This window comes from Bombina bombina, chromosome 4, assembly GCF_027579735.1.
Source record: "Bombina bombina isolate aBomBom1 chromosome 4, aBomBom1.pri, whole genome shotgun sequence".
In the NCBI taxonomy this organism is placed as follows: domain Eukaryota; kingdom Metazoa; phylum Chordata; class Amphibia; order Anura; family Bombinatoridae; genus Bombina; species Bombina bombina.
In genome coordinates, this window is record NC_069502.1 from 1,076,631,666 (window position 1) to 1,076,648,992 (window position 17,327).

At 35.6% G+C, this 17,327-nt stretch overlaps 1 protein-coding gene across 1 annotated transcript in view; it reads right to left on the minus strand.

The window, feature by feature from the left end:
- The window catches only part of MSH2 (mutS homolog 2), a gene marked incomplete in the record, with an annotated part of 816,329 nt that extends 801,213 nt beyond the window's left edge, over positions 1-15,116 (minus strand). Inside the window, 3 exon segments of the mRNA XM_053712233.1 lie at positions 8,058-8,336; positions 8,502-8,656; positions 14,885-15,116. Coding sequence (XP_053568208.1) covers positions 8,058-8,336; positions 8,502-8,656; positions 14,885-15,092 — 642 coding nt within the window.
- Between the last annotated feature and the right edge of the window lie 2,211 nt (positions 15,117-17,327).

The following is a 17,327-nucleotide window of genomic DNA, read 5'->3' on the forward strand; positions in this document are numbered from 1 at the left end:
TAGAAAGTTACTGTGCTTTTTTGTATACACTGTCTGGTGGGTGCTAATTTGTACCAACTGTGTGCGAGCTTGGGGCTTATGTATATATAGTGTGCACGCATGTTTGACTCAGGCAAATAGAATGTCTACGCACATGAGGCTGATGTATGAGCACTGTATATAAGGCTTATATAAGGCTTATTCATATTCACTGTGAGTGCTTAGGGCTGTGTCTGATAATATCAAGTGTTTATAAACATGTTACTTATCCTCCTTTGAATACTGTATTCAGAACTTTTGGTTTCCTTAAAGGGCACTGCTGGTTTCAAATATTATCATGTCATGGTACCTATGTGTGTGCTCTGTGTATAATGCCAGTGCTGTGCTGCTCACCTTATGCTAAGGATAGACATGTAACTCAATAGAATAGGGGAGGGCTGTACATTTTTAGCCATTTTGTTCCTCTTTGGGCCGAAATTGGAGTTGCACATTTTTGGTGGCCCAAATTTTGGTGCATCGCTAGTATTATTATTTATTTAGTTCTGTATTAGGAAATATATATATAAACTGGCACTACACGGATGTAAAGTAAGATAAAGAATCCATAGATTCCGGTGCTACCCCTTAGTAACAATTATAATACACAAAAAAGGAGGAAAGGAAAGATAGGGGCTATTGCAGCACTCATTCTTACTTAAGTTAGTATTGAGTTAGTTAAAACAAACTATACTTTATTTGAATATATTTAAAAAACATGGGGTAAATACCCCTACCGTTTACCACACCTACTACCAAACAGTGAATAAACTAAAAACAAGCCCACAGTCACTTCTCTGTTTCCTGGCCGATAGCAGGAAACGTCGGCATCAGGTGGCTGAAGTGACTGAAATGGCAAGATTAAAAGTATATGGAGCGAACGCGTTTCGGCTACGACCTAGCCTTTCTCAATGCTGTATTTTACACTGACATTTGGTAAAACCCGAGGCTACTGGATGCGCGGACTTTAATACTCATTGGAAAGCCCCAGTTAGCCAATCACGTCGATTACAGGAAGAACGCCCCGTTATTATCCAATGGTTGTACACGGGGGACAACGCCTACTAACCCGACTGTGTTGTTTGGCTATAGGAACTAAATGATATGCCGCGCATGCTCAGTGTTCCGCTGCTAGCGTGTAAAAAGTAATTCCATGTAATAACACTGCTGATTTAGAAATACAAATTTATACATTATACGGACAAAGTTTTATCCAAACAAGGAAGATCTTACATTTCAAAGAAATGTTTACCATACCCTATAAGGTTTATATTTCAAAGGTTTATATCGATTCACAATCTAACGGTACTTACTGGAGTAGAAGAATAAAAAAGTTTTAAAGACTATGGAAATACTATTATTAACAACCCTTTAAAATTTACCTGCATTATATTTACCATTATGCAAATATTGCCATACTGATATGATTTAAGATTATGATATGGATATCAAACAAAAAGTAAAATATGTTGTCCACTTATACCTCACTTTTGTCTGTCATATTTATAAAATCACACCCAGCATGCCTGAACATGTAACGGTAATGCAGTATATATGTGATTTAGGATTATATTGTAATTGTCCAATAGTCAGAGTTACAGTTCTTCTTTATGAAGTATCACTACCATTTAGAAGGATCGATTACTATGAACCTACAAAAATTACCTTATAGATGGAAATTACATTATCTGGATTATGATCTATATTGCGCAAATGCATAAATATATAATATTTCTTCTGGGTCCCAATCTTTAAATATATAACGTTAACTCAAGATCTTTAATTTACTAGATCTAAAATATATATACACATTATACAACGATTGGGACAGAGGAGCGGACTAATAGTCCAAGGATGTATATGCTCATTTAAATAACAGTATTCCTATAATTTTTATAAGGTGATACAAGCTCACCAAATTATAGAATTGAATACAGTGGGCTATGTTATTGACTACATGGAATAAACTTTTTGCCAGTCATAGCAGATCAGATATACACCCAGTAATTGTTATACTCATTCATGCCATGGGGCATGACAGTATTAAGATTGAAAACCCATTTGGTTTCCATCTGTAACAATTTATCCTCAGTGTTACCCCCTCTTATTCCGGGCTTCAATTTTTCAAGACCCCAACATTTTAAGGCACTGGTTTTCCCATTATGATAGCGGAGAAAATGCCTGGCAACACTAGTAATTTGTTTGGATTTGTCTACATCTCTTTGGGCTGTTCTAATATTGCTGAGGTGTTCAGTTGCGTGTGCCCATGCTCCTTGTAGTCATTCCAATGTAATATAAATTACAGCTACAGGATATACAGTAGATAACATTAGTACTCTGACAATTTATGTGTTGTTTAATATTCCAGGTTTTTCCAAATCTGTCAACTATTTTCTGTTTTTTGACCATGTGTTGACATACTGAGCAGTGTCCACATGCAATAGAGCCTTCATATATAGGCAATTTTTTAGCATTTCTATCGTAATGGCTACTGACCAGTGTATCCTTAATATTCCTAGCTCGCCTATATGTTACTAGAGCTTTCTCTGTTATTAACGGTTTAAGTAGTTCATCTCCAGTTAGGACATGCCAATGTTTGGTCAGAATTTTAGTAATTTGATCGCTGTGTGCGGAATAAGTAGTAATACACCTTAGGGGGGTATTATTCTCCTTAATCTTAGGGGTAAGTAGTTCTCCCCTATCTTTCAGTAACGCTCTGTTATATGCTCTCGCAAGCAGTTTTTTTGAATAGCCTCTTTCAAGTAACCTTTGTCTAAGTTCTCTAGCAGCTATTTTGAAATTTTCAACGGTGCTACAATTTCTCCTTAAACGTATATATTCTCCCATAGGTAGTCCTCTAATAGTAGCAGGATGGTGATAGCTACTAGCATGCAAAATATTATTAGTGGACGTGGGTTTCCTATACGCTTCTGTAGCAATAGAGCTATCAGTATTTCGAATTGTTATATCCAAAAATTCCACTTTGGATTTTTGTATGTTAGATGTGAGATATAGTCCAAATGGATTATCATTTAGAATTTTAATGAAGTCATGCAAGAGATTCTCAGGACCATTTGGGGACAGAATAAAACCGCTAGTCTAGATGCAGATACATCAGACAGAGAAGGTGACAACACAGATGTAGATTTATCTGATGGTGAAAATATACCGAGACCGATTCTGAAAAATAGAATTGTACCTCATACTAGTAACAAAACAAATATCCCTTTAGGCGTAGAATCAGAAGGGGCCATAAACGTCAAGCCCAGAACTCGCAGACAAGTGAAGTTCAATCACAAATCACAACACAAAAAGTAGACATTCCTGAACTAAATATAATTAATCTCTCTGATATCACTTTATCCAATGTACAAATATCTGTCCTAAAAAGAGGCCTGTCTTTTATACCAACACCTAAACTAAATAAATTTGAGGCCATAAAGGATATCCACCTTTTTACCCGAAAAAATCTCCTTAAAAAATATTTCAGTAACTCTGAATCTAACACTCTTAATGCTAATGATCAAGCTGCCATTAATGATCTTATTGCATTATTAGATGAAGCTATTAGCTGTGATCCAGACAAAGAAGATACTGGTTGGCGAACAATTTTAAAAGCCAAGTCCAAATTTGTACCTCCAAACCATACATCGCATAACACACTGACCTTTCTTAATTTAGTATGCCAAGATATTTTAGACATACAGGATAACAGTGGTGCTATTGATCACAACTTATCTAATGAAGAAGCTATAGCCCTGAAACAATTGAAAAATATGAAAGGCATACAAATAAAAAGCAGTGATAAAGGCGGTAACATTGTTATATGGCCAGATGTTATGTACAGAGAAGAAGCGCTACGTCAGCTTAATAATTCTTCTAATTATAAATCACTTTTATGTAACCCTACAGAGATGTTTCTCAACAGCTATAATAGACTTATTCGTTCAGCATTTAACGATGGTGTTATAGATCAGAAAGAATTAAATTTTCTGGAAGTAAAAGAACCAAAAACAGCCACTTTGTATTTGTTGCCAAAGATACATAAGGACACATGCAAGCCACCAGGCAGACCAATAGTGTCTGGAATAGGCTCCCTTACTGAAAAGGCCAGCAAATACATAGACGCAAGATTGAGATATATTGTAGAATCACTCCCATCGTAAACCAGGGATACTATTCATCTGTTGAATAAAATTAATGGGATCAATATTGACAGTAACTCAGTACTGGTAACTTGTGACGTTGAATCGCTCTACACTAGTATACAAATACAGTGGGGGTGTAGAGCGGTATCATACTATCTTAACCAAAATACCAGTATGAGTGAGGAGGTCAAACAATTTTTATTGAATATGATAGAGTTTATCTTAACCCATAATTTTTTCGTATTCGATGACAAATTTTATTTACAGACCTGTGGGACAGCGATGGGCACTGCATGTGCCCCAACCTACGCTAATATATATCTGGGCTGGTGGGAGGAAACTGTGGTGTTCAATGATAATCTAAAACACCTTACCCAACACATCTCCCACTGGTCCAGATATATAGATGATATTCTATTTATATGGAATGGTCCTGAGAATCTCTTGCATGACTTCATTAAAATTCTAAATGATAATCCATTTGGACTATATCTCACATCTAACATACAAAAATCCAAAGTGGAATTTTTGGATATAACAATTCGAAATACTGATAGCTCTATTGCTACAGAAGCGTATAGGAAACCCACGTCCACTAATAATATTTTGCATGCTAGTAGCTATCACCATCCTGCTACTATTAGAGGACTACCTATGGGAGAATATATACGTTTAAGGAGAAATTGTAGCACCGTTGAAAATTTCAAAATAGCTGCTAGAGAACTTAGACAAAGGTTACTTGAAAGAGGCTATTCAAAAAAACTGCTTGCGAGAGCATATAACAGAGCGTTACTGAAAGATAGGGGAGAACTACTTACCCCTAAGATTAAGGAGAATAATACCCCCCTAAGGTGTATTACTACTTATTCCGCACACAGCGATCAAATTACTAAAATTCTGACCAAACATTGGCATGTCCTAACTGGAGATGAACTACTTAAACCGTTAATAACAGAGAAAGCTCTAGTAACATATAGGCGAGCTAGGAATATTAAGGATACACTGGTCAGTAGCCATTACGATAGAAATGCTAAAAAATTGCCTATATATGAAGGCTCTATTGCATGTGGACACTGCTCAGTATGTCAACACATGGTCAAAAAACAGAAAATAGTTGACAGATTTGGAAAAACCTGGAATATTAAACACATAAATTGTCAGAGTACTAATGTTATCTACTGTATATCCTGTAGCTGTAATTTATATTACATTGGAATGACTACAAGGAGCATGGGCACACGCATAACTGAACACCTCAGCAATATTAGAACAGCCCAAAGAGATGTAGACAAATCCAAACAAATTACTAGTGTTGCCAGGCATTTTCTCCGCTATCATAATGGGAAAACCAGTGCCTTAAAATGTTGGGGTCTTGAAAAATTGAAGCCCGGAATAAGAGGGGGTAACACTGAGGATAAATTGTTACAGATGGAAACCAAATGGGTTTTCAATCTTAATACTGTCATGCCCCATGGCATGAATGAGTATAACAATTACTGGATGTATATCTGATCTGCTATGACTGGCAAAAAGTTTATTCCATGTAGTCAATAACATAGCCCACTGTATTCAATTCTATAATTTGGTGAGCTTGTATCACCTTATAAAAATTATAGGAATACTGTTATTTAAATGAGCATATACATCCTTGGACTATTAGTCCGCTCCTCTGTCCCAATCATTGTATAATGTATATATATTTTAGATCTAGTAAATTAAAGATCTTGAGTTAACGTTATATATTTAAAGATTGGGACCCAGAAGAAATATTATATATTTATGCATTTGCGCAATATAGATCATAATCCAGATAATGTAATTTCCATCTATAAGGTAATTTTTGTAGGTTCATAGTAATCGATCCTTCTAAATGGTAGTGATACTTCATAAAGAAGAACTGTAACTCTGACTATTGGACAATTACAATATAATCCTAAATCACATATATACTGCATTACCGTTACATGTTCAGGCATGCTGGGTGTGATTTTATAAATATGACAGACAAAAGTGAGGTATAAGTGGACAACATATTTTACTTTTTGTTTGATATCCATATCATAATCTTAAATCATATCAGTATGGCAATATTTGCATAATGGTAAATATAATGCAGGTAAATTTTAAAGGGTTGTTAATAATAGTATTTCCATAGTCTTTAAAACTTTTTTATTCTTCTACTCCAGTAAGTACCGTTAGACTGTGAATCGATATAAACCTTTGAAATATAAACCTTATAGGGTATGGTAAACATTTCTTTGAAATGTAAGATCTTCCTTGTTTGGATAAAACTTTGTCCGTATAATGTATAAATTTGTATTTCTAAATCAGCAGTGTTATTACATGGAATTACTTTTTACACGCTAGCAGCGGAACACTGAGCATGCGCGGCATATCATTTAGTTCCTATAGCCAAACAACACAGTCGGGTTAGTAGGCGTTGTCCCCCGTGTACAACCATTGGATAATAACGGGGCGTTCTTCCTGTAATCGACATGATTGGCTAACTGGGGCTTTCCAATGAGTATTAAAGTCCGCGCATCCGGTAGCCTCGGGTTTTACCAAATGTCAGTGTAAAATACAGCATTGAGAAAGGCTAGGTCGTAGCCGAAACGCGTTCGCTCCATATACTTTTAATCTTGCCATTTCAGTCACTTCAGCCACCTGATGCCGACGTTTCCTGCTATCGGCCAGGAAACAGAGAAGTGACTGTGGGCTTGTTTTTAGTTTATTCACTGTTTGGTAGTAGGTGTGGTAAACGGTAGGGGTATTTACCCCATGTTTTTTAAATATATTCAAATAAAGTATAGTTTGTTTTAACTAACTCAATACTAACTTAAGTAAGAATGAGTGCTGCAATAGCCCCTATCTTTCCTTTCCTCCTTTTTTGTGTATTATTTAGTTCTGTGTAACAGAATCAGATTTAACCTTTTTTTTTTACCAATTATCAAAATAAAGTATAGTCCTAGAAAAGTATTATTATATGCAAAACAGTAAGTCAAGTAATGAACTCGAACAGCAGCTCTAGGCTGGCATCAAATTTTAAATATGCTACACAATAATCTTACCGAAAAGGCAAAAAAAACGAAAAACTAAATAACAAAAAATGCCATTTTCGGCCGAAACTTTCTGCAGCTGAAATTTCGGTGCATCCCTAGTTTTAAGGAACCAATTTGTCATCTGAACACACTGAAGCAATTACATATAAAATGTAGAGTAAAAGGCAGCAATTTCACTTTCTTTTATATATCTATTGTTTCCCTAAAAAATCTGAATTAATGTCAAACATGACTTTCACACAAAGATACAAACTTTTATATGATATTTACACGTAGTGCTTATGTTTCCTAATGGTATAAGTTTACAATATGCCTCCCTGGGGTAAAACAGCAAATTGTTACAATTAATTTTGAATAGGCAAGAAAATACAAATATGACGAGCCATATGGAAACGTATTGTAGCAATGCATGTATGTGTTTGTTTTTATTATAGCTGTAAGTTAATATTGCGATTAATCATCTATACAGCATGTAGCATAAATAGCTATAACTACATGTACAGGTACATAGTCTTAAATCCGGAATTCCAATATGCAGAATTATTCCGAAATCCAAACTTTTTTATTAATACATGGTTTCATGTCCCTTTAAGTTACACATATTAGCTGTATTATGACATGTAAACATTGCCTAAATGACATAAGATATTGTTGTCTACACTTGGTCCCAATCCCTCTCCCATTTATAGACGCAAATATACAAATATTCCAAAATTCGTGCTATTTCAAAATCCAAACCTTTTCCGGTCCTAAGAAGTTTGAATAAAGGGTTTTGTACTTGTATTGTTGGTGTTAAATTTATTTTGCAGTAATTGCCCTTTTTTCCTCCATTTACCTGTCTGACTTTCCCAATGTCTCCAGCAGTGTCCCCTCCAGGCATAACGCATTCCTTAGGACCAATCTGAACAAGCAATGCTTCCAAATTGGAAAACTGATCATTATCTGGGAACTCACACACTCCTAGTTTTCTTAATGTTGAATCCACATAGCCAACACCAACCAATCTCTGTCCTTCAGCGCTGACCAGTTTGATGCCCACAACTCCAACAGCTGAGGACATATCATTGTTGCCAAATAAGATCTCCTCAAACTGTGTAAGGTTTCCTGGAGAGGCCTAAAAAATAAAAATATTTGTGTCGATTTAATCTAAACTCTAAGTTATTCCATTGTGAAAGTGGATGTTTTCATCAACAGTGACACTAAAGACTAAAAGTGAATGAGTAGTTTGAAGGATAAGCTAAAGGCTGCTTCATTTCCGCTTGCGCTTATCACAACATACCTTATAAGCCAACTGCCAGTCATTATCCTTTGAGGATTTACTTCCAGCTTTGTTCTTGTAAACTTCAACCCGGTATTGACGAACGAGAAGAAGATCCTTCACCACAGATTCAAAGTTCATTTTACTGAGAACCACACTCTCCAGTTTCTTGCTTCCTAAAGTTAAAGGGACACTTTAGTTTGAAAAAAAAAAAAACTTTTATGATTCAGATAGAGCAGCAGTTTTAAGATACTTTCCAATTTACTTCCATTATCAAATTTTGCAAAACCTTTTTATTTTTTTTTACACTTTCTGTGGAAGAAGATCATACTGAGCATGTGCACTAGGTCACAGGGTATATGTATACTAGTCTGTGATTGGCTGATGTCTGTCACATGATACAGAGGCCAGAAAATGGTAGTACAAATTAATTTGCCAAAAAAAAAAAAAAAATCTACTGCTTATTTGACATTTAGAGTAGGTATTATTATATTTTTATTATGCACAATTTAATTATGCAATCCCACTGCATTGGTTGGTCCTTTAATGGAGCAATTAAATACATCTATATTGGACATTCCATAAGTTACTAAACTAGCTTTAAACAAAATGTTTATTTTAAACTTATTAACCTTTGAACCTTTCAGAAATATTCAGACAAGTACATAATGATATGATATATGTGTTTAAATGCAAGAAGTAAGCACTTTGCTGTACATATAATATATAAATATGACAAATGAATGAGTTGTAAATATTAAAAACACATAACAAAATGGAGTAAGTATTATCCCCAGGAACTATTTATTGGTTACACCATTCAGCTAAAATTATGTAATATTTTTATTAAAAAAAATTTGCACAAATTATCAATAAATTAATTTGTTAAATTATGCAATTCATTTGTGCTTTGGATAGTTTAAGAAACATTTATAGATAACAGAAAACGTTTTTTTTTAAAAAAAGGTTAAAATCATAGCAAAGTGGGTACTGGCGGACAGCTGCCAGTACCTAAGATGGTGGCTAATAAGTAGAGGGGGAGGGAGATCAGGGAGGCAAGGGGTGATACTACCCTGCAGAAAATATATTTAAATTTTTTTAATTTTTTTTTTATACTGGCAGAATTTCTGCCAGTACTTAAGATGGGGGTGACCTTTAGTGGTGGGGGAGGGAAGAGAGTTGTTTGAGAGGGATCAGGATGTGTAAGGTGGGAAGCTGATCTCTACACTAAAGCTAAACTTAACCCTACAGGCTACCTAATTAACCCCTTCACTGATGGGCATAATACAAGTGTGGTGCGCAGCTGCATTTAGCGGCCTTCTAATTACCAAAAAGCAATGCCTAAGTCATATATATCTGCTATTTCTGAACAAAGGGGATCCCAGAGAAGCATTTACAGCCATTTGTGCCATGATTGCACATGCTGTTTGTAAATAATTTCAGTGAGAAACCTAAAATTGAGAAAAAGTAAAAAAAAAAAAAAATGTATTTGATCGCACTTGGAAATGAAATGGTGGCATGAAATATACCAAAATGGGCCTAGATCAATACTTTGGGTTGTCTACTTTTTTTTTTTTTTTTTTTTTTTTTTTATAAAAAAGGCTCTATTCTGTTTAAATGTAGTGATGGCAAAAAATGCTTTTTGTCTGAAATGCCCGGTCCTTAAAGTGAATGTAAAATTTAATCAATTAGTGCCCGTTTTTTTTTAAAAAAAAACTATTAAAAACAGGGACACTTTCATTGATGAAACTTAACATTGCACCATATTTGTAGAAATACTTACCTATTACTTCTCTAAAGTCGGATCGCCGATCCCCTACCTCAGCTCCTCTGTACTTACGTCAGAAATGACGAAACCGGCTTCCTCCAATCATGACTCCCCCCCAGAGCGTCCTTCTCGTGATGCCCTGCTGTGATTGGAGGCAGCCGGTTACATCATTGCTGTGTAAGTACAGCAGGAAGTAACAGGCGGGGGAATCAGCGATCTGGCTTTGGAGAAGTAAATGGTAAGTATTTCTACAAATACGGTGCAATGTAAAGTTTCATCAATGAAAGTGCCCCTGTTTTTTTTAGTATTTTTAAAAAACGGGCACTAATTGATGAAACTTTACATTCAATTTAAGAGGTTAATAAAAGGCCTTGTTATAATGAGACCTCTATGTTTAAAGTGAAAACATTCTTTTTAATGCTAAATTACTGCTTATTAGTTTAATTCTGTTTTTCATTTGGGAGTCAACCCATAAAACACTTGAGAGGCCCAGATGACAGACAACGTAACATGACAAACAGAAGGAAAAGGAAGTGTAGTAGATTGCAGAGGGCCGCCGAAGTGTGAAGAACAGCACCTGTCCCATTATTTAAAGCATAAACTATTTTTTGCAATGAAATAAGATTAAATTAAGGGATAGTAAAGTGACATTGAAACTGTCACGATTTAGATAGAAAATGCAATTTTAAACAACTTTCCAATTTACTACTATCATCTAATTTGTTTTATTCTGTTGGTATCGTTTGTTGAAGAGTAAACTTTGAAGGACCAAACAAATCTGATAACAGAAGAAAAATTAGAAAAAAGGACTTAAAATTGCTCACTATCTAAACCATGAAAGATTAATTTTGACTTTACTGTAGTTTTAAAAAGGGACAGTAAAGTCAAAACTATATTTTATGATTCAGATAGAGTATGCATTTTTAAACAACTTTACTCCTATTTAACCCTTTGATAACAGGGTCAATTTGTCTACATCGGAACAACTTTCCGAGGTAGCCAAATTGAAATCCCGCAATAGCGAGATTTCAATGATGGGATCATGTCGGGGGGGCGTTCTTATGACACTAGGCACCCCCTCCAAACTGCAATCCTATCCTGGAAGCGCCGTTGGCTTTAGGACAGTCAAACAACTAGGACGTTCTATTTCGTCGTACCGGTGCTAAAGTCCGGAACGGTTAGGACGGAATAGAACGTTGTACCCGTCTTACTCTTAAGAGGTTAATTTGCTTTACTCTCTTGTTATGCTTTGTTGAAAAACATACCTAGGTAGGATCAGGAGCAGCAGAACACTACTGTGAGAACGCTGCTGACTTGGCTACACATATATGCTTTTTTTTGGCTCACCTTTGTTCAGCTAGCTCCCAGTAATACATTGTTTGACAAAAGATACCAGGAAAATTAGGTAAATTTGATAATAGAAGTACATTTGAAAGTTGTTTAAAATTGTATGCTCCGATTCATGTAAGAAAAATGTTAAAGGGACACTGAAACCAAATTTTTTCTTCCGTGATTCAGATAGAGCATGTAATTTTAATCAACTTTCTAAATAACTTATCTTACTTATCAATTTTTCTTCGTTTTCTTGCTATCTTTATTTAAAAAAAAACCTGGACAGCACTTGTTTATTGGTGGGTGAATTTATCCACCAATCAGCAAGAACAATCCAGGATGTTCACCAAAAATGGGCAGGCATCTAAACTTGAATTCTTGCTTTTTAAATAAAGATACCAAGAGAATTAAGAAAAATTGATAATATGAGTACATTAGAAAGTTCTTAACATTGCAAGCTCTATCTGAATCACAAAAAAAAAAAAAAATGGGTTCAGTGTCCCTTTAAGTTTCATGTCCATTTAAAGCGGTTTCGAGTTTGTTTTTAAACAGTTAAATGCATGTTTTTGGGACAAAAACTTACTGACAGTTATGGGCAACTCCCACATCTCTATTGGAAGGAAATATGTCCCACAAGCATACAAAAAGTGTTTAAGAACACGGATATTCAAGATTAGAAAACAAAAACATAAGAAATCTGCACTAGGACCTTTTTTAGCAAGTGCACCACCTCGCTAAAATTTTAGTCAATATTAAAAGGGATACTAAACCCACATTTTTTCTTTAACGATTCAGATAGAGCATGCATATTGAAGCAACTTTCTAATTTACTCCTATTATCAATCGTGGGCTGCCTGAGCAGCTCAGTGCGGCAAACAATTGAAACAAATAAAAGGAGCTTTCAGCGTGAAGTATTTTATACTTATTTACTGAAAGTCCCCTTTATTTGTTCCAATGGGTCAATCCTAGCGTTTCACAAACGCTAGGATTGACTATCACTTTAAGGGGCCGATTTATTAATCCCTGAATGCATCTGTTTCCGCGCGAGCCTTGCCGGAAACAGGAGTTAAGAAGCGGAGGTCTTAAGACTGCTGCTCCTTAACTCGTCTGCCACCTCTGAGACTGCGGACAGCAATCTGCCCAATTGCATACGATCAGGTTGATTGACACCCCCTGCTAGCGGCTGATTGGCAGCGAATGTGCAGGGGGCAGCATTGCACAAGTATTTCTAGTGAAATGCTTGTGCAATGATAAATGCCGACAGAATTTATCGATGTGCGTCGGACATTGATAATTCGGCCCCTAAGAGGCGGCAAATTTTTGGTTCAGAAACTGAGTTAGCAAGCGCTATCCAGGGTTGTGAACCTAAAATGGGCTTTACATTCCTGCCTTTTAAATAAAGATAGCGAGAGAACGAAGAAAAAGTAATAGGAGTCAATTAGAAAGTTGCTTAAAACTGCATGCTCTATCTGAATCATGAAAGAAAAATGTGGGTTTATTATCCCTTTAAGCTAAAATTAGCCAGTATTAAAAATGCATGTTATATTATGCAATTAATTTGTGGTTTGGATAGCTGTCAATTATATGTTGGAAAATACTACACTGCCCCCACACTGCTACTTCATAATGCCAGCCAGCTAGCAACATTTTCTGTGGAGAACACTGATCTGTAATCATGTTCTTCTGCAAATTATGTATTTGTGCTTTTAGCAACACATATCCTGTGAGGGCCCGTGCACCTGCATTCAGACACTTCACCTTCCCAGAAAGTCAGCATGAAGCAAATTCTATCTTTAGAAGCAATAAACGCCACTGCCAGCTCTCTTAGGAGGAGTGCATGGGCCCTCACAGTATATGTTTGTATGCTGCAGAAAAACATCAACTTTTACTAGAAGAATTGTTTTCTAATGGAAGTATATTGCAAAAATGCTTATATTTGAAAAGGGATAGTAAAGTTCAAATTAAACTTTCCTGATTCAGATAGGGCATGTCATTTTAAACAACTTTCTAATTTACTTTTATCATCAAATTTGCTTTGTTCTCCTTATTCTCAGTTGAAAGCTAAACCTAGGTAGGCTCATATGCTAATTTCTAGAATCTAAGCCCTTGAAGGCCACCTCTCATCTGAATGCATTTCACAGCTAGAAGGCGTTAGTTCATGTGTTTCATAAGTATAACACTGTACTCACACATGTGAAGTTATTTAAGAGTCAGCACTAATTGCCTGAAATGCAAATCTGTCAAAAGATCTGAGATAAGGAGGCAGTCTGCATAAGCTTAGATACAAGGTAATTACAAAGGTTAAAAAAGTGTATATTTCTATAACAGTGTTGGTTATGCAAAACTGGGGAATAGTAAATAAACTACAACATTTTTGGTGTTTACTATCCCCTTAAAACTGAAACGCACCCATACACATTTAAAGGGACACTGAACCCAAATTTTTTTCTTTTGTGATCCAGATAGAGCATGCAAATTTAAGCAACTTTCTAATTTACTCCTATTATCAATTTTTCTTGTTCTCTTGCTTTCTTTATTTGAAAAAGAAGGTATCTAAGCTATTTTTTGGTTCAGGACCATGGAAAGCACTTGTTTATTGGTGGGTGAATTTATCCACCAATCAGCAAGAACAACACAGTGTGTTCACCAAGAATGGGCCGGCATCTAAACACATTCTTACATTTTTGTATTTCAAATAAAGATACCAAGAGAATGAAGAGAATTTGATAATAGGAGTAAATTAGAAAGTTGCTTAAAATTGCATGCTCTATCTGAATCACGAAAGAAGAAATTTGGGTTCAGTGTCCCTTTAAGCAGAGTTATCCTTGAGAAGAAAGCAGGGAACATGTCAAGTTCTGAGAATAAGAATACCCTCACTAATCAGAAGGAAAAGGGGGCATGGTCATGAAAATAGATTGCATAGTTTCATTATGCATAACTAAACATTTCACATTTATTTATAAAATATTTTACCAGGAAGGATACATTGATACACTATCAAGGTGTTTGTAAATAGCAACAACTAAGAGTATGACTGTAGTGACTACTCCTGCAACATCACAGCCTTCTCGACTTGATTTTATGAAGAGTGCAACAGCAAGTGAACTGGTTCTGCAGAACCGAGAGATGACAAAAGGAAATTAAACGTTTAAAACTAGATTAATGCATGTGTAATAACCTTAAAACCATAAACAACCTCGGGAAAACGAACCAATGCATAACATTACAAACTAGGATTTGGAACACCACTTGGTTAGTTGTTAAACACAGCATCTATTTGATATCCAAAAAGCTGGTGGTTTACCTGATCCCAAGTACTTGATGACGCCATTGGTCTTGAAAACTTCCTTGGCTGCAAACAGAGCGTCATTGCCGTGCACGGTGTAATAATCGTTCCTATCAAATACCCGAACAGTGGTATCAGGCTTCTCTGGCATAGAATTATAAAAGTGGATGAAACCGCTTTCGGCCCCGCTGTCCATAGACAGCTTCTCTTTGGGTTGTACAGCCATGCTGGAATCTCCCGCCAACTAGAATGTACACACAGACTGACAGCATGCGAAAACGCGTCGCTCTAGCAACGGCGTCATAAGATTCGCCACCCAAAGTCTGGCAAGATGTCACTTCGCCCATATGAGAGATTGCTCAAGTGCCATCTTGGTCAAGGGCATTTAGTTGTGAAGCTTTCTATCTATAACATACCAGCTCTGAAAATTACATATGTTATGTAAAAGGAAAATTACTATAATAGCCACCTTTTATATTTCAAACTTACGGGGGTTATATATAATTAAAGGTCCCTGTGAGGACGGAAACGTTGACCCAATCCTATTTTGGATATCAAAAAAACTAATAAAGTTCTGAATATTGAAATTTATAAAGCCATGAGAATGCCTCTTCTACTGAATTTTTATATTATATTATATTATATTATAATTATTATAATATTTGTATATGTTATACTGTATATATACTATAGATAGATAGATAGATAGATAGATAGATAGATAGATAGATAGATAGATGATAGATAGATAGATGATAGATAGATAGATAGATAGATAGATAGATAGATAGATAGATATATAGATAGATAGATTGATAGATAGATAGATGATAGATAGATAGATGATAGATAGATAGATAGATAGATAGATAGATAGATAGATAGATAGATAGATAGATGATAGATAACTACGATTGAGCAGCTTTTGAAACACAAATATTTTATTCATAAATAAACATTTGTGTTAACAATATGTTTTAATTGTTCAAAGCAATTACACCATTTAATATGTAGTAATTGAGCGGTTTTAGATATTAAAAGAAAAGTTTACATTTTAAAGTGATATGATTTTAGAAAATATAGTAATTATTTATGTAAAAGGTAAAGACAGTTTCTAAAATCTTGATCTTTTTAGTTTTCTTTTTTCTTACTATTTCGATACATAGGCCTCTAGTTATGAAGCCGTCAACTTACCTGCATTCGCCGACCCAATACACTCGCCTAAGATCGCCTAACATCGCCGCCGCAAACCTGAATACGTTCGCCAAAGTTATCAAAATAGCTGTCAAGAAGCCACGCACCAAGTACGGAGCGACGAGCAGCGGACTGTTGTTAACTGACAGTCATCGATCTCGCTGCTCATCGGCTTCTTCGCTGCTTTCTTAATAGCATGTCACTAAGCACCCACACTAAACTACACTGTTTTACCCTCTAAATCGCCGCTCCCGGAGCCCCCCGCACCTAAATAAAGTTATTACCTCCTAAACCGCCGCTCCTGGACCCCGCCGCAACTATAATAAATGTATTAACCCCTAAACCACCGCTCCCGGACCCCGCCGCCACCTACATTATAATTTATACCTACTAACCCCTAATCTGCCCCCCCCTACACTGCCGCCACCTACATTATACTTATTAACCCCTAAACCGCCGCTCCCGGACCCCGCCGCCACCTACATTATACCTATTAACCCCTAATATGCCTCCCCTACACCGCCGCCACCTACATTATACCTATTAACCCCTATCCTGCCCCCCACTACACCGCCGCCACCTATATTCAAGTTATTAACCCCTATCCTGTGGATCCCGGACCCCGCACACAACTAAATAAATAGTTTAACCCCTAAACCGCCGCACCCGGAGCCCACCACCACCTACATTACATTTATTAACCCCTATCCTGACCCCCTCTATACCGCCGCCTTCTATATAAAACTTATTAACCCCTAAACCTAACTCTAACACTAACCCCCCTAACTTTAATATTATTTTAATAAATTTAAATAAAACTTACTATTATTAACTAAATTATTCCTATTTAAAACTAAATACTTACCTATAAAATAAACCCTAAGATAGCTACAATATAACTAAAAATTACATTGTAGCTATTTTAGGATTTATTTTTATTTTACAGGCAACTTTGTATTTATTTTAACTAGGTACTATAGTTATTAAATAGTTATTAACTATTTAATAACTACCTAGCTAAAATACTTACAAAATTATCTGTAAAATAAATCCTAACCTAAGTTACAATTAAACCTAACACTACACTATCATTAAATTAATTAAATAAATTAACTACAATTACCTAAAATTAAATTAAATAAACTAAACTATAGTACAAAAAAAACACACTAAATTACAGAAAATAAAAAAGAATTACAAGAAGTTTAAACTAATTACAACTAATCTAATCCCCCTAAAAAAATAATAAAGCCCCCCAAAATAAAAA